Consider the following 19243-nt stretch of genomic DNA (forward strand, 5'->3'; position numbering starts at 1 on the left):
ATTGTTAAAGTCAGTGGTTGATACAAACGTGATTTTTCCAGCTAGTTGTGGACAAGGAGTTTCCACATGCAGACTATGCATGTGCTGTACTGGCCAATCTCACAAAGCATGCACATTTGTGTCAGAAAGTATATGACATCATTGCTGCGGGGCCTACCAAGCTAGAGGGCTTAGTCGACATACTTTGCCAGCTGGACTATAACAAGAAGGGTGCCAGTCTTCATCTTTTAGCTTCAGTCATCTCTAATTTTTCACAGTTATCCATTGGAAGAAGGTATGTATTGTGGCCTATGTTTATATGAATAAAAGGAACATCATACACAAGACCTAGCCAAATCCAATTCAACCCAACCTAGTCTAACCTAATCAAGCCTATCACAGCCTAAACTAATTCATCCTAACATAACAATGTACCTGTACAGTATATGTTAACAATGGGAAAATGAACGTTGTCAAACTGGTTTGTGTATGATTTGATCATTCTTCATTTATGTACTGTACTTGATACTAATCTGTGTTTATAGTGTACTTGACACAGTTGTCTTTTTAGTAATTGAGGTAAATCATCTCTTGTTGTTCCATAATTTATTTTATTGGGATTCAAGGGGCCAGGTGCACAATTTATCAACGTTCCTCAAAAGCGTTCAAATTTTTTGTGCATAATCTACATGGTGACTGCTCTAACTTTTCCTAATGGATCAATATCATAACATGAACAGGAAAAACAAAAAATAAAATATTTAAAATAGTTGACAATTTCACAATTTTAAATAACTACTGTAGTAGTAAGGAGGGTCCACAAAGTGAATATGCAGCTGGTGCCTTCTAGGATTGGTGATTACCACCTGGATGGCAAAATTTCACACAAATAATAATGATTAATTATGTTGCTGTATTTTATCATATAAATACATTACCCAATGCCAATACTGTATTTCCTATATCCACCAATTTTTTTTGTTTTTTTAGGGGGAATTTTTTTTCTTTCTCATTTGATTTTGTTGTGGCTTCTACATCTTGGAGGATGCATACTCGTCACTAAGTATGTGAAGTTGGAATGAAATTGGTCAACATGTGATTCAGCCACAGGTGGCAGAACTTGACTTGACTTTAACTGTGGGGAGCCCCTACGTAAATGTAAAACGTAAATGTAAAACAGAACCGGGCCTATTCTACAAATTCATAAACAACAAATTGCAGGTAAAGGATAATATCCAGAGGTTGAAAATGGGAAACAGATTCACGGAAAATGAAAAGGAAATGTGTGAAACATTAAAAGAAAAGTTTCAAAGTGTGTTTGTACAAAATGAAATCTTCAGAGAACCAGACACAATAAGAATTCCAGAGAACAACATAGAGCGGATAGAGGTGTCTAGAGATGAAGCGGAAAATATGCTAAAGGAGCTCAGTAAGAACAAAGCAGCTGGCCCAGATGGAGTTTCACCATGGGTTCTGAGAGAATGTGCATCTGAGCTCAGCATTCCACTTCACCTGATCTTTCAGGCATCCCTGTGTACAGGAATCGTAGCAGACGTGTAGAAACAGGCTAACATAGTTCCAATCTACAAAAGTGGCAGCAGGGAAGACCCCCTCAATTATAGACCTGTATCATTGACAAGTGTAATAGTGAAAGTATTGGAAAAACTAATCAAAACTAAATGGGTAGAACATCTGGAGAGAAATGATATAATATCAGACAGACAGTATGGTTTTCGATCTGGAAGATCCTGTGTATTGAATTTACTCAGTTTCTATGATCGAGCCACAGAGATATTACAGGAAAGAGATGGTTGGGTTGACTGCATCTATCTGGACCTAAGAAAGGTATTCGACAGAGTTCCACATAAGAGGTTGTTCTGGAAACTGGAAAATATTGGAGGGGTGACTGGTAAGCTTCTAACATGGATGAAAAATTTTCTGACTGATAGAAAAATGAGGGCAGTAATCAGAGGCAATGTATCGGACTGGAGAAATGTCACAAGTGGAGTACCACAGGGTTCAGTTCTTGCACCAGTGATGTTTATTGTCTACATAAATGATCTACCAGTTGGTATACACAATTATATGAACATGTTTGCTGATGATGCTAAGATAATAGGAAGGATAAGAAATTTAGATGATTGTCATGCCCTTCAAGAAGACCTCGACAAAATAAGTATATGGAGCACCACTTGGCAAATGTAATTTAATGTTAATAAATGCCATGTTATGGAATGTGGAATAGGAGAACATAGACCCCACTCAACCTATATATTAGGTGAGAAATCTTTAAAGAATTCTGATCAAGAAAGAGATCTAGGGGTGGTTTTGGATAGAAAACTATCACCTGAGACCCACATTAAGAATATTGTGCAAGGAGCCTATGCTACGCTTTCTAACCTCAGAATTGCTATTAAATACATGGATGACGATATACTAAAGAAATTGTTCATGACTTTTGTTAGGCCAAAGCTAGAATATGCAGCTGTTGTGTGGTGCCCATAGTCTTAAGAACTACATCAACAAACTGGAAAAGATGCAAAGACATGCTACTAAGTGGCTCCCAGAACTGAAGGGCAAGAGCTATGAGGAGAGGTTAGAGGCATTAAATATGCCAAAACTATAAGACAGAATAAAAAGAGGTGATATGATCACTACATACAAAATAGTAACAGGGAATTGATAAAATCGATAGGGAAGATTTCCTGAGACCTGGAGCTTTAAGACCAAGAGGTCATAGATTTAAACTAGCTAAACACAGATGCCAAAGAAATATAAGAAAATTCACTTTCGCAAACAGAATGGTAGACGGTTGGAACAAGTTAGGATGAGAAGGTGGTGGAGGCCAAGACCGTCAGTAGTTTCAAAGCGTTATATGACAAAGAGTGCTGGGAAGACGGGACACCACGAGCGTAGCTCTCATCCTGTAACTACACTTGGGTAATTATACAGAGAGAGAGTGAGAGAGACAGAGGGACCTAGTGGTGGACCACCAAGAACAATATATATATAAGTGGCAACAACACCAAGGGACAGACCCTCCACCAGGCAGAAAACAAAAACAATAGAAAAACCCCTGTACGAGTACAATAAACCTAGGTGGAACAGAGCCGACCGCTATATCAGGTGAAGAACCGCTGCACAGTACCTTGCACCCCTACCAGTGACAAAACCACCTCACTCAGAGGCAAATGAAACACCCCAAGGGTGGGCAACTACTGAGCAGTAAAAGACCTCAGAGGAGGCAACCCCCAAGCAACTTGCGGAAAATAACTCAAGCCACAAGAGCAGTATTTAAAGGGCACCTAGGGAAGGTAACCCTAGGTGCATGCATCCCAAGTACTGATGAAAATTACTCCTGGCTCGCACACCACCACAGGACAGGACCACACCACAAGGCACAGCACTGAGCCAGTGCTGTGCCAGTCTTGAGCCAGAATTGCATGACCACAAGGTCTCACATCAATCGCAGAACCATCGGGTTGGATGGCCGGCACAGGGATCTGGTGCTCCGCCCTTACCCCCCTCAGTGAGGTGGGGGGGAACTGCACAGACAGTGGCGCAGTGACAGTGGTGACATTATGCGCATTTGTTCGTTTCTTGTTTGGGGGAGTTCTGTCCAACAGTTCTGTATTCATTAGCAATATTTTATCCAGATAGGGTTTGTTTTGGAGTGCTTACCTTTCTGGGTGCCTGACCAGGTCGATGGCAGACATAGAATGCATCCAACCACACAGGGGGTTTCTACAGGCCAATGCTCCTTGTGCCTCTCTGAGGGGGGGAGGCCAGGTTCTAGCTCGTGGTCCTTGATTGGCCTAGAACTCCATTCGCTTGACTGCTACCAGGGGTCTAATACATTCATATCAGCCCAGATAGCTCCAGGGAGCCAAAGGGGTCTCCCCCACAGAAAATGACATCAAAGATTCTGCTTCCTGTGGCTAAAGTTGTCGACCAATTTCCTTCCAAAATTGGCACCCTTAGTGATAGGAATGTGTTCAGCATGTCGTAGAGGTTCCAGGCAAATCGCCTGATAAAAAAGGAGAAAAATGAAGGAAAAAAACAAACAAAAAGCCAACACATTCACATAATTTTTGTTTACATTTGGCTGCACATTTACTTAATATGTATTCATAAGTATTCATAAATAATATCCTTAAGAATTTGTATACTAGGCAGATGATGGACAAGAATGGATTTGTGTTACAACGACTTATGTCGTTCATGGATTACAAAGAGTCAATCGGAAGGAGAATGGCAGTCATAGCTGCAATTCACAATTGCTGTTTTGAAAAGGGTGAGTTTATTCTCGGCTTTATACAAAATAAAATAGTAACTGCAGAATACACACATAATCACAATAGTGTGATACCTCAAATGAACAAATCCACAAGGGCATTGGGGGAATTGTTGTAAAACCCCGGTTTCTGTCTCTGAGAGGCTGCGGGATCTGTGAGAGAGCAGTAGCACTCCCGGTTGCAATTCTTTTAACCATGTTGTGGCACAATTGACTAAGGCGCATCTGGGATCGCCCTGGACGCGAGTTTCGAACCCTCATCACGGCCCTTGTGGATTTGTTCAGTAACTGCAGAGTTTAGATATTAGTAAATTGTGAGACATTGGCCTCAACTGAGAGAGCAGCTCTGGATGAGCCATAAATGGTTAATAAACAATTGACAAGCCAGGGAATTAAATCTTATTTATTGGGTGTGATTTTATGATACACAGAAAGAGAATTAGGGGATGGATTATGGTTTAATGTAATTCACTGAAAAGAAAAAGGTTTATAAACTAGATTCAAGTTGTAGACTAGGTTATATACATGCTTAATAATAAAAATAGTTTCAGTAATTTAAAGAGAGAAAGTCCTACATGCTTGGTTGTGCTCATTTCTCATTTCTCATTTTTTATATACAGTACTATATGTTGGTTTTTCTTTAAAGATTGTCATTTCCTCTTTGGTTGACCTCAGCTCTACATTGAGCTTGCTTGCTTGTTATTTATTCATGTCCTCTCATCTCCTTTGTGATTCCTATCAAAAGCTTAATTCAAAATTATCTCTAGTTTGGAATCCAATCCAGCATTATCTTTTGGTGCCTGAAAAGCTGAACAAACCGAATCTGGATTAACCAAAATTGCACCATCCAATGTAAATTTGGTACAGGCATCCAAAACAAGATGGTTAATATCTTTCTCATAAAACAATGGGAGATCTGCTGCCAACCACCTGACTCGGTCGTGTGTGTACAAGTCCAAATGAAAGGTGGCCAACTTACCCGAGAGATAAGTAACAGTCTCAGCATGGTACCAGTGACGTATCATTAAGAGCACCAGGTGACAGTCTCTCTTAACCCTGAAGTTAAATAGTAAAATTTGGGTATGGAAAGAGGCAGAGTACATGCAGTAGAAATAAATTTTTTTTAAGAAAAGGATTTGGTGGAAGTGGGATGTGTGTAGCAAGGAGGGATTTATATGCGAGATGGGGTAAAAGTGAAAATTGTGGGGAATGAAGTAGGAGTGGGTTAAGTGCAGTATACATCCGGGGTATGGACATCTTATATAGGTATAAGACCAGTATGTTAGTAAGATGTAAAGTTGTAAAGGGTGATAATAAAGGATCATATAGTAAATATGTTAAAGAATATATGACAGTGATGGCAGGAGTCAGAGTTGACAGTGAAAAGTTTGTTATAGAGCCATCTGTAGAACCCTCTGTTGTTAGAACTTCTGTGCTGAATTAGTTTTGGGTTAAATTAAAATGTTGTATTGTAGCTAGGTACATAGTTTATATAAAAAATATAGCACTTGGCCATTCATTATATCATACACACTCCAGCAGTCAATAGCAGCACCCCCACTGCTTCATAAGACCAGGTGTAGTACATTGCCGGTTATAAATTTTCTTACCAGGACAAATACATCAACCCCTCCTTGCACATTGATGCTACACAGACTTGTCCCTTATAATATCCTTTTTGTTGGATATGGATATTGTAGAAGCTTGAGTTACTTGAAGTGTACCTCTTTATACATCTTTAACCTTTATACCTACCTACCTACCTTCTTGAGATGGTTATCTTGAGATGATTTCGGGGCTTTTTAGTGTCCCTGCGGTCCGGTCCTCGACCAGGCCTCCACCCCCAGGAAGCAGCCCGTGACAGCTGACTAACACCCAGGTACCTATTATACTGCTAAGTAATAGGAAGACCTTGTGTCTATCTTGTGGAGGTTCCGGGGATCAACGGCCTGGTCTCCAACCAGCTCTCCCAGTTGGTTATCTGGTCATCCAGGCTGATGGATACGGTTGCTCGCAGCCTGACATATGAATCACAGCCTTGTTGATCAGGTATTCTTTGAAGGTGTTAGTCAAGTTCTTTCTTGAACATTGTGAGAGGTGGGCCAGTTATGCCCCTTATGTGTAGCGGGAGTGTGTTGAAGTCTTGGGCCCATGATGTTGGTAGTTCTCCTTCAGAGTACCTATTGCACCTCTGCTTTTCAATGGGACTATTTTGCACATCCTGTTATGCCTGCTGGTTTCATGTGATGTAATCTCTTACATCATGTGATGTACCTCTTCGCATCGGCGTGGTCTCGGTGTCTCCTTGTGTACATGGCGCCATTCCCAGACTGCAAGGCAGTCAGTGGTACATGCTTTTTGGCTAGCAGGACTGGTCAAGGTGGGGGTTTCTGTACCTCTTTTCCTCAGTTTTGCTGTTGCTCCAGGTCCTGGCTTGCTTGGAATCCTTTAAAGAGAGGGTTCTTTCGGGCTCCATGGTGTCCGGTCCAGCCTTGGTTTCAGGTGTGTGTGTGTGTGTGTACTCACCTAGTTGTACTCACCTAGTTGTGTTTGCGGGGGTTGAGCTCTGGCTCTTTGGTCCCGCCTCTCAACCGTCAATCAACAGGTAATTACCTAAGTGTAATTACCTAAGTGTAGTTACAGGATGAGAGCTACGCTCGTGGTGTCCCGTCTTCCCAGCACTCTTTGTCATATAACGCTTTGAAACTACTGACGGTCTTGGCCTCCACCACCTTCTCACTTAACTTGTTCCAACCGTCTACCACTCTATTTGCGAAGGTGAATTTTCTTATATTTCTTCGGCATCTGTGTTTAGCTAGTTTAAATCTATGACCTCTTGTTCTTGAAGTTCCAGGTCTCAGGAAGTCTTCCCTGTCGATTTTATCAATTCCTGTTACTATTTTGTATGTAGTGATCATATCACCTCTTTTTCTTCTGTCTTCTAGTTTTGGCATATTTAATGCTTCTAACCTCTCCTCGTAGCTCTTGCCCTTCAGTTCTGGGAGCCACTTAGTAGCATGTCTTTGCACCTTTTCCAGTTTGTTGATGTGCTTCTTAAGATATGGGCACCACACAACAGCTGCATATTCTAGCTTTGGCCTAACAAAAGTCATGAACAACTTCTTTAGAATATCGCCATCCATGTATTTAAATGCAATTCTGAAGTTAGAAAGCATAGCATAGGCTCCTTGCACAATATTCTTTATGTGGTCCTCAGGTGATAGTTTTCTATCTAGAACCACTCCTAGATCTCTTTCTTTATCAGAATTCTTTAAAGATTTCTCACATAATATATAGGTTGTGTGGGGTCTATGTTCTCCTATTCCACATTCCATAACATGACATTTATTAACATTAAATTCCATTTGCCAAGTGGTGCTCCATATACTTATTTTGTCCAGGTCTTCTTGAAGGGCATGACAGTCATCTAAATTCCTTATCCTTCCTATTATCTTAGCATCATCAGCAAACATGTTCATATAATTCTGTATACCAACTGGTAGATCATTTATGTACACAATAAACATCACTGGTGCAAGAACTGAACCCTGTGGTACTCCACTTGTGACATTTCTCCATTCCGATACATTGCCTCTGATTACTGCCCTCATTTTTCTATCAGTCAGAAAATTTTTCATCCATGATAGAAGCTTACCTGTCACCCCTCCAATATTTTCCAGTTTCCAGAACAACCTCTTATGTGGAACTCTGTCGAAAGCCTTTTTTAGGTCCAGATAGATGCAGTCAACCCAACCATCTCTTTCCTGTAATATCTCTGTGGCTCGATCATAGAAACTGAGTAAATTCGATACACAGGATCTTCCAGATCGAAAACCATACTGTCTGTCTGATATTATATCATTTCTCTCTAGGTGTTCTACCCATTTAGTTTTGATTAGTTTTTCCAATACTTTCACTATTACACTTGTCAATGATACAGGTCTATAATTGAGGGGGTCTTCCCTGCTGCCACTTTTGTAGATTGGAACTATGTTAGCCTGTTTCCACCCGTCTGCTACGATTCCTGTACACAGGGATGCCTGAAAGATCAGGTGAAGTGGAATGCTGAGCTCAGATGCACATTCTCTCAGAACCCATGGTGAAACGCCATCTGGGCCAGCTGCTTTGTTCTTACCGAGCTCCTTGAGCATTTTTTCCACTTCGTCTCTAGACACCTCTATGTGTTCTATGTTGTTCTCTGGAATTCTTATTGTATCTGGTTCCCTAAAGATTTCATTTTGTACAAACACACTTTGGAACTTTTCGTTTAGTGTTTCACACATTTCCTTTTCATCTTCCGTGAATCTATTTCCCATTTTCAACCTCTGAATATTATCCTTTACCTGCAATTTGTTGTTTATGAATTTATAGAATAGACCTGGTTCTGTTTTACATTTGTCCGCAATCCCTTTTTCAAAATTTCTTTCTGCCTCTCTCCTCACTGCCGTGTAGTTGTTTCTCGCATCTTTGTATCGCTGGTATGTTTGGGGGTTCGGCCTCTTCCTGTATTGATTCCATTTTTGTGTCTTTCGGTCTCTAGCCCTCTCGCAATTTCTATTGAACCAATCCTGTTTCCTAGTTCTGCATCTCTGTTTTGGTATAAATTTTTTTGTGCCTTTATCATATATTTCACAAAACTTGCCATACATCTCATTCACTTCCTTGCCTAGCATCAAGTCTGTCCAATTATACTCACTAAAAAAATTTCTAAGGTCACCATAATGTCCTCTCCTGAAGTCTGGTTTTTCAACTGCTTCAACCTCCTTATTTTCTTCCAGCTTATAACGCATTGCATACTTTATTCCCAAAAAGACATGGTCACTTTTACCCAAGGGAGGAAGGTACTGAATGTCAAATATCTCTTCCTCCTTCCTGGTAAATATCAAATCTAGCATGGAGGGAACGTCCCCTTCCCTCATCCTCGTAGCTTGTTTAACATGTTGATACAAGAATGTTTCCAGGAAGGTGTACAGATTCCTGAGCCTATCGGGCTCTGTCATATCTACACTTGAAACTGTGTATGGAGTCAGCCTCCACCACATCACCCCCTAATGCATTCCATTTGTCAACCACTCTGACACTAAAAAAGTTCTTTCTAATATCTCTGTGGCTCATTTGGGCACTCAGTTTCCACCTGTGTCCCCTTGTGCGTGTTCCCCTTGTGTTAAATAGACTGTCTTTATCTACCCTATCAATCCCCTTCAGAATCTTGAATGTGGTGATCATGTCCCCCCTAACTCTTCTGTCTTCCAGCGAAGTGAGGTTTAATTCCCGTAGTCTCTCCTCGTAGCTCATACCTCTCAGCTCGGGTACTAGTCTGGTGGCAAACCTTTGAACCTTTTCCAGTTTAGTCTTATCCTTGACTAGATATGGACTCCATGCTGGGGCTGCATACTCCAGGATTGGCCTGACATATGTGGTATACAAAGTTCTGAATGATTCTTTACACAAGTTTCTGAATGCCGTTCGTATGTTGGCCAGCCTGGCATATGCCGCTGATGTTATCCGCTTGATATGTGCTGCAGGAGACAGGTCTGGCGTGATATCAACCCCCAAGTCTTTTTCCTTCTCTGACTCCTGAAGAATTTCCTCTCCCAGATGATACCTTGTATCTGGCCTCCTGCTCCCTACACCTATCTTCATTACATTACATTTGGTTGGGTTAAACTCTAACAACCATTTGTTCGACCATTCCTTCAGCTTGTCTAGGTCTTCTTGAAGCCTCAAACAGTCCTCTTCTGTTTTAATCCTTCTCATAATTTTAGCATCGTCTGCAAACATTGAGAGAAATGAATCGATACCCTCCGGGAGATCATTTACATATATCAGAAACAAGATAGGACCGAGTACAGAGCCCTGTGGGACTCCACTGGTGACTTCACGCCAATCGGAGGTCTCACCCCTCACCGTAACTCTCTGCTTCCTATTGCTTAGATACTCCCTTATCCACTGGAGCACCTTACCAGCTACACCTGCCTGTCTCTCCAGCTTATGTACCAGCCTCTTATGCGGTACTGTGTCAAAGGCTTTCCGACAATCCAAGAAAATGCAGTCCGCCCAGCCCTCTCTTTCTTGCTTAGTCTGTGTCACCTGATCGTAGAATTCTATCAAGCCTGTAAGGCAAGATTTACCCTCCCTGAATCCATGTTGGCGATTTGTCACGAAGTCCCTTCTCTCCAGATGTGTTACCAGGTTTTTTCTCACGATCTTCTCCATCACCTTGCATGGTATACAAGTCAAGGACACTGGCCTGTAGTTCAGTGCCTCTTGTCTGTCGCCCTTTTTGTATATTGGGACCACATTCGCCGTCTTCCATATTTCTGGTAGGTCTCCCGTCTCTAGTGATTTACTATACACTATGGAGAGTGGCAAGCAAAGTGCCTCTGCACACTCTTTCAGTACCCATGGTGAGATCCCATCTGGACCAACCGCCTTTCTAACATCCAGATCCAGCAGGTGTCTCTTGACCTCCTCTCTCGTAATTTCGAACTTCTCCAAGGCCGCCTGGTTTACCTCCCTTTCTCCTAGCACAGTGACCTCACCCTGTTCTATTGTGAAGACCTCCTGGAACCTCTTGTTGAGTTCCTCACACACCTCTCTGTCATTCTCTGTATACCTGTCCTCGCCTGTTCTAAGTTTCAATACCTGTTCTTTCACTGTTGTTTTCCTTCTGATGTGACTGTGGAGTAGCTTTGGTTCGGTCTTGGCTTTGTTTGCTATATCATTTTCAAAATTTTTCTCTGCTTCTCTTCTCACCCTGACGTACTCATTCCTGGTTCTCTGGTATCTCTCCCTGCTTTCTGGTGTTCTGTTATTCCGGAAGTTCCTCCACGCCTTTTTGTTCAGTTTCTTCGCTTCCATACATGCCCTATTATACCATGGATTCTTCTGTTGCTTCTCGGATTTTTCCCTTTGGGCCAGGATGAACCTGTTTACTGCCTCCTGACACTTTTGGGTAACATAGTCCATCATACCCTGTACAGACTTGTCTCTGAGGTCTGTGTCCCAAGGTATTTCACTTAGGAAACTTCTCATCTGTTCATAATTCCCCTTTCGGTATGCCAGCCTTTTGATTCCTAGTTCTTTTTGGGGGGAGATAAGTCCTATCTCTACCAGGTACTCAAAGTTCAATACACTGTGGTCACTCATTCCCAAGGGCGCTTCCATCTTAACTTCCCTTATATCCCATTCATTTAGGGTAAATATCAAATCAAGCATTGCTGGTTCATCTTCTCCTCTCATTCTTGTTGGCTCTTTGGTATGCTGGCTTAGAAAGTTTCTTGTTGCCACGTCCAGCAGCTTAGCTTAGCTTGTGTGTGTGTGTGTGTGTGTATGTATGTATGTATGTATATGTATGTATATGTGTGTGTGTGTGTATATATATATATATATATATATATATATATATATATATATATATATATATATATATATATATATATATATATATATATATATAATAAATAATATGAAAAATATGTCGTAGCTAGAATGCCATTCTCGGCCTACTATGCAAGGCCCAATTTGCCTAATAGGCCGAGTGATTTTCTTTATTTTCAATATTTTTTCTAAATAGTTTATTTGAATTATTATTGTTATTTTATATTAAGACCATAATTTATTGACTTAGTTGCGTTAGTTTAGGTTAGGTTAAGATAAGTTAGGTAGGGTTGGTTAGGTTTGGTCATATATCTACGTTAATTTTAACTCCAATAAAAAAAATTGACCTCATACGTAATGAAATGGGTAGCTTTATCATTTCATAAGAAAAAATTAGAGAAAATATATTAATTCAGGAAAACTTGGCTTATTATAACCTTACCTATAAATATAGGTTAGGTTAGGTTAGGTAGGGTTGGTTAGGTTCGGTCATATATCTACGTTAATTTTAACTCCAATAAAAAAAAATTGACCTCATACATAGAGAAAAGGGTTGCTTTATCATTTCATAAGAAAAAAATTATAGTAAATATATTAATTCAGGAAAACTTGGCTTATTAGGCAAATCGGGCCTTGAATAGTAGGCTGAGAAGTGAGTTCTGGCTACTAGGTACGACATATATATATATATATATATATATATATATATAATTTTTTTTTTTTTTATTTTTTTTTTTTATTGATAGGGGTACCACCTCTGGTGCCAATGTGGGGAATGTGTGTGTGTGTGTGTGTGTGTGTGTGTGTGTGTGTGTTTACTAGTTGTGTTTACCAGTTGTGTTTTTACGGGGGTTGAGCTTTGCTCTTTCGGCCCGCCTCTCAACTGTCAATCAACTGTTTACTAACTACTTTTTTTTTTTTTTTTTTTTTTTTTTTTTTTTTTTTCCCCACACCACACACACACACACACACACACACACACCCCAGGAAGCAGCCCGTGACAGCTGACTAACTCCCAGGTACCTATTTACTGCTAGGTAACAGGGGCATTCAAGGTGAAAGAAGCTTTGCCCATTTGTTTCTGCCTCGTGCGGGAATCGAACCCGCGCCACAGAATTACGAATCCTGCGCGCTATCCACCAGGCTACGAGGCCCCTGTGTGTGTGTAATTACCTAAGTGTAATTACCTAAGTGTAGTTACAGGATGAGAGCTACGCTCGTGGTGTCCCGTCTTCCCAGCACTCTTTGTCATATAACGCTTTGAAACTACTGACGGTCTTCGCCTCCACCACCTTCTCACTTAACTTGTTCCAACCGTCTACCACTCTATTTGCGAAGGTGAATTTTCTTATATTTCTTCGGCATCTGTGTTTAGCTAGTTTAAATCTATGACCTCTTGTTCTTGAAGTTCCAGGTCTCAGGAAGTCTTCCCTGTCGATTTTATCAATTCCTGTTACTATTTTGTATGTAGTGATCATATCACCTCTTTTTCTTCTGTCTTCTAGTTTTGGCATATTTAATGCTTCTAACCTCTCCTCGTAGCTCTTGCCCTTCAGTTCTGGGAGCCACTTAGTAGCATGTCTTTGCACCTTTTCCAGTTTGTTGATGTGCTTCTTAAGATATGGGCACCACACAACAGCTGCATATTCTAGCTTTGGCCTAACAAAAGTCATGAACAACTTCTTTAGAATATCGCCATCCATGTATTTAAATGCAATTCTGAAGTTAGAAAGCATAGCATAGGCTCCTTGCACAATATTCTTTATGTGGTCCTCAGGTGATAGTTTTCTATCTAGAACCACTCCTAGATCTCTTTCTTTATCAGAATTCTTTAAAGATTTCTCACATAATATATAGGTTGTGTGGGGTCTATGTTCTCCTATTCCACATTCCATAACATGACATTTATTAACATTAAATTCCATTTGCCAAGTGGTGCTCCATATACTTATTTTGTCCAGGTCTTCTTGAAGGGCATGACAGTCATCTAAATTTCTTATCCTTCCTATTATCTTAGCATCATCAGCAAACATGTTCATATAATTCTGTATACCAACTGGTAGATCATTTATGTAGACAATAAACATCACTGGTGCAAGAACTGAACCCTGTGGTACTCCACTTGTGACATTTCTCCATTCCGATACATTGCCTCTGATTACTGCCCTCATTTTTCTATCAGTCAGAAAATTTTTCATCCATGATAGAAGCTTACCTGTCACCCCTCCAATATTTTCCAGTTTCCAGAACAACCTCTTATGTGGAACTCTGTCGAAAGCCTTTTTTAGGTCCAGATAGATGCAGTCAACCCAACCATCTCTTTCCTGTAATATCTCTGTGGCTCGATCATAGAAACTGAGTAAATTCGATACACAGGATCTTCCAGATCGAAAACCATACTGTCTGTCTGATATTATATCATTTCTCTCTAGGTGTTCTACCCATTTAGTTTTGATTAGTTTTTCCAATACTTTCACTATTACACTTGTCAATGATACAGGTCTATAATTGAGGGGGTCTTCCCTGCTGCCACTTTTGTAGATTGGAACTATGTTAGCCTGTTTCCACCCGTCTGCTACGATTCCTGTACACAGGGCTGCCTGAAAGATCAGGTGAAGTGGAATGCTGAGCTCAGATGCACATTCTCTCAGAACCCATGGTGAAACGCCATCTGGGCCAGCTGCTTTGTTCTTACCGAGCTCCTTGAGCATTTTTTCCACTTCGTCTCTAGACACCTCTATGTGTTCTATGTTGTTTTCTGGAATTCTTATTGTATCTGGTTCCCTAAAGATTTCTTTTTGTACAAACACACTTTGGAACTTTTCGTTTAGTGTTTCACACATTTCCTTTTCATCTTCCGTGAATCTATTTCCCATTTTCAACCTCTGAATATTATCCTTTACCTGCAATTTGTTGTTTATGAATTTATAGAATAGACCTGGTTCTGTTTTACATTTGTCCGCAATCCCAAAAAATGTGTGTGTGTGTGTGTGTGTGTGTGTGTGTGTGTGTGTGTGTGTGTGTGTGTGTGTGTGTATGTATGTATATGTATATATATATATATATATATATATATATATATATATTGTGACGGTAACGCGTTGGTGTTCGGCTGTTTAAGGCTAGGGGTATGGCCTCGTCACATAGTTATAAAAAAAAATAGAAAAACTGGAACTTCGTCTGTGGTAAGGTAAGGAGAAGACACACAAAACACAAGTAAAACTTTAACAATGAAATTTTAATTACGTTAAATAAATCAAAACATGAAAATAATGCACAAACAAATATGTATAATAAAATCAATCAATCAAAATAATAAGAATACTTAAATGACACAATGAAAAGTTACGTTAAGGCAAAATAACAAGAAGTGCAACACAAAAGTTAAGTGGGAGGTGCTGGAATATTGGCTTAAAGCCACCACCTCTCTCAGTACACGCTAACGTCTAGCTGGGAGGAGTGCTGGCTACGAAAGCACGGAACATTCTGAGGACTGATGTTGGGGCGACCCCAGACATCAGGTAGTATTGGGGCGAGTGCAGGTGCAGCCAGACCGGCGACCAATCAGCGGAGCCGTAGCGATCAACGGGTAGTTTGGTGGTTGGAGTTCGAACAGGTGGCTGGTTGCATACGTTTCTGCTCACCCTGGCAAGCCTTGCTGGTGCTGGTGTTGTTGTCGTTGTTGTTGGACATTTCTTCCATAGTCTTTTTATATAATTGTGAAGACGTAATTTTGGAGGGAAGAGCAGGCTCAATCTCTTGAAGGAGATTATCGTCACAACTCTCCCCCGAAGCCTGCGGTTCTGGAAGAAGTACGTCGTTATGTGGTGGAGTAATGGATGGAGTCGCTTCTACTTCATAAACTCTGGAGAGATCATGGGCTAAGATGTTGTCAGACTCTTGGTATAGCGTGTCTCCAGGTTGAATTTCTGCAGTTAGCAAGCCCATAGTAGAAGACGTTGAGATGAGAAGTGGGCGTGCTGCAGGAGGTGTAGGGTGGTGTGGTCCGTATTGATGGTGGACCGAGCACTTTTCAGGTGTGGAGTGAAGTGCTGAAGCTTCAGGATGAGGAAGAGTAGCTCCTTGCCAATTGTTCCGTCGTTCCTTGTAGCAGTAGTCGCTGACAGGTGAATTCTTCTCGCCTCGTTGCTGCATCACGACACCACCATCGTCGGTACCATTGGCGTCGACATGGAGGATGTAGGGCTTATCTGACGAGGTGAGAGTGGAATTAGAAGAGGGCATAGGAGCACGAGTATTATCCTGAAAGCATTTGGGAAGATCATTAAGGATTTTGGAATTAGAAAGCGCCGACTCCTTGTCAGTGCTTTCGGGAGAAGAAGCCGGGATGGTCTCACTGTGGATGTAGGGTTCTGTGAATGTGGAATAATTAGTCAAGACAGTGGGAGGAGTACCATTATATTGCTTCAGGAGGTTGACGTGGCATAGCTGGGTCTTCCGCCGCCTATCTGGAGTCTCTATCACATAATTATTATTATTCCTGCACTCTTTGACGCAGTAAGGTCCTGAAAATTTGTTTTGTAAAGGTGAACCTGGGATAGGAAAATAGGCAAGGACGAAGTCTCCCGGCTTGAATTTTCTTACTTTGCTGGTCTGGTCGTAATGAGTCTTCATTCTCACCTGGGCTTTCAATAGATTATCATGAGCAAAGCGGTGGACTCTCTCTAGAATGTGTTGAAGGTTTTGAAGAAACTGGGGCACATTCTGATGCTCACTGAAGGTGGCATCTCTGAGAGAGTCTTTGAAAGCCTTAAGGGGAGTACGGCACTTACGGCCGTAGAGCATCTCATAAGGAGATACTCCTAGGGACTCATTGGGGAGACTTCTGAAAATACACATTATTAGGTCAATCTGCTTATCCCAATCCTTTGAGGTTTCACTACAAAACTTTTTCAAGAGTGCTTTGATGGTCTGATGACTACGTTCAAGAGAACCCTGTGAAGCAGGATGATAGGGGCTGGACAATACCTGTTTGATGTTGAACTCCTCCAGTGTCCTTTTGAAGAGATCACTGGTGAAGTTGGTGCCACAGTCACTTTGAATCTCCCTGGGAAATCCGTATTGAGTGAAGATCTTCAATAGATGTTTGATAACCGTAGCAGCCGTGATGTTCTTCACTGGAACTGCTATGGGAAATCTGGTGGTAGGACACAGGATGGTTAGGATGTAGGCGTTACCTGAACTGGTCCGAGGTAAAGGACCAACACAGTCTATTATGAGTCTGTGGAAAGGTTCCGCAGGCACCTGTATGGGAATCAGTGGTGCTCTGGGAATGGAGACGTTCGGTTTGCCTGCCATCTGACATGTATGACACTGTTTTACGTACTGTTTGACGTTGTTTACCATACCTGGCCAGTAGTAGTCTTGACGAATCCCATGGTAAGTCTTGTTGAAGCCGTAGTGGGAGAATGCTCCATGGGCCAGGTGTAGAATAGTGGGCCGCAGGCTGGTGGGAATCACAAGTTGTTCGGTGTTGGCCCAATCGTCCTCCTCCTTCAGTTTACTGGGTCTATATCTGCGGTAGAGCAAGTCGTTCTCTAGGAAGAACCCAGGAATACTGTCGGGTTGAGTCTCAGCCTGGAAAAACAATGGTGTTAAAGTAAGATCTTCCCTCTGCAACTTACGGAACTCCAACTTGGTCAGATGCGGGGGTAGTTTCTGAGGGTCTTGAGGGACAGCGGTAGCAGTAGAGTCAGCTGGCTGTGGACGTGCGGCTTGTGCACGGGTGGTCACGAGAACCGGAGGAGAAACTTCATCACTCTCTTGAACCTCTGCTGGAACATACTCAAGAATAGGGTTACTTGGCACAGAGTTACACACCTGGGGTTTGTCCATGACGATCAGGTTGGTCGGTTGCAGGTCTTCTGCCAAGTCGTTGCCTAGGAGAAGTTGCACTCCAGGCATGGGAAAAGGCTTTTCCCTGACGGCGACTTGGACTTCCCCGTTCACGTAGGGACAATCCAGGTGGACTCTGGCGAGAGGGTATGGAGTAGTAGCAGTGAGGTCAGTGATGAAGACTGTTTCCCCGGTGTAGACTATGTTGGGCACAGCCGACTTCAAGATGATCGATTGTAGAGCCGCTGTGTCCCTCAAGATCTTCAATTTGAAACGTCCCTCCGGATTTGAACCGTTGGCAGAGACAGTTCCAGTATACAGGTGGTTACTGAAAAGAGAAAGATCATTAACATCAACACCAACATTCATCACAGGCTTACCGGACTTAGGAGGAGTTGGTTTGGGTCGTTGTTGGTCAGTGGTTCCCTTGTATTGAGACTTACCACACTTGTCTATGGTATGTCCATAGAGTCTACAATACTTGCAGTACAGTTGTGAACCAGCTTGATCGGGGCTCACCTTCTCGTAACTGTACCACGACTTCTTACTGGAGGATGGTTCAGGTGTCAGCCGGTGGATGAGGCTGTAAGTGTCAGCCGACTTAGCACACTTCAGGTAGTCGGTTTCTTCTTTATCTGCTAAGTAGAGGCGGACAGGAGGCGGCACACGTCTCAAGAATTCTTCAACAAGCATCAGGTTGACGAGTTCTGTAAAAGTGGAGACATGTGCTGCTTCCAGCCATTTCATGAAATACCTCCGTTTCGTGTTAGCAAACTCGAGGAAGGTAGTGGTACTTGCCTTCAGGTGGTCACGGAATTTCCTTCTATAACTTTCAGTAGAGAGGAGGTAGGCGTCCAACACTGCTTGTTTCAGAGTGTAGTAGTCATTCTCAGACGCCAAAGTACTGAGTGTGACTGCAGCTCTACCTGTAAGATGGACTCTGAGAAGTGTGGCCCATTGGTCGACAGGCCAACTGAGTTGATTAGCAAGGGTTTCAAAGGTGGTAAAGAACACATCAACTTCTGCTTCTACAAAGGATGGCATTAACTTACTTGCATGTGATATATTAAAACTGACGGGAAGATTGGCAGTAGCTTGCTGGCGTTGAGTGAAGTGTGAAGTTTCCAAGGCGATTTCGCGTTGACGACACTCTAGAGCCAGAGTCGCTTGTTGCTTGTCATGTTCGCGTTGTATTTCCAACTCGCGTTGTTTGGTTTCAAGCTGTACTCGTTCACGTTCACGGAGTAATGCGACCTCGCGTTCGTGTTCTTCTCTCCTCAAAGCAGCTTCACGTTCTCGTTCGTCTCTCCTCATAGCAGCTTCGCGTTCTTGTTCTTCCCTCCGTATGGCAGCTGTTCGTTCTTCAATCTTGGCCAGCTCTAGTTTGAGTTTCAGCGTTGCCAAATCAGTTTTATCTGCAATATAGTAAGTTTCATGAGTTTCAGAGTCTATCTTACCTTGCTCTAAATAGTAATCCAGCAACAGGTTGTGTAGGTCATTTTTGTTGGCTTGGTAGGGAACTTCTAGTTGATACTCATGTGCAAGAGTTTGTAATTCAGTCCTCTTGGCACGACTTAAAGTCCCTATTTCACCTGCTGGATTTGCACGGAAAGTTTGGAGACGAAACATGGTGAAATTAGCAAATAAAGGTACACGAATGTTTAATAATGAAATGTCAGAAACAGGACAACGTGGCAACTGGTACCTATCCTGTGTGATCTTTAACAATTAACG

General features: G+C 41.9%; 1 protein-coding gene across 3 annotated transcripts in view; it reads left to right on the plus strand.

Annotated features, from left to right (window-relative positions):
- Positions 1-19243, plus strand: part of LOC123758725 (protein HGH1 homolog) — a 50234-nt gene that overhangs the window by 12211 nt on the left and 18780 nt on the right. For all 3 annotated transcript variants that reach the window (XM_045743328.2, XM_045743318.2, XM_045743339.2), the window contains 2 exons: positions 42-274; positions 4152-4273. In XM_045743328.2, the coding sequence (XP_045599284.2) occupies positions 42-274; positions 4152-4273 (355 nt within the window). The remainder of the gene's footprint in view (positions 1-41; positions 275-4151; positions 4274-19243) is intronic.

Source organism: Procambarus clarkii, chromosome 22 (assembly GCF_040958095.1).
Source record: "Procambarus clarkii isolate CNS0578487 chromosome 22, FALCON_Pclarkii_2.0, whole genome shotgun sequence".
Lineage (NCBI taxonomy): Eukaryota > Metazoa > Arthropoda > Malacostraca > Decapoda > Cambaridae > Procambarus > Procambarus clarkii.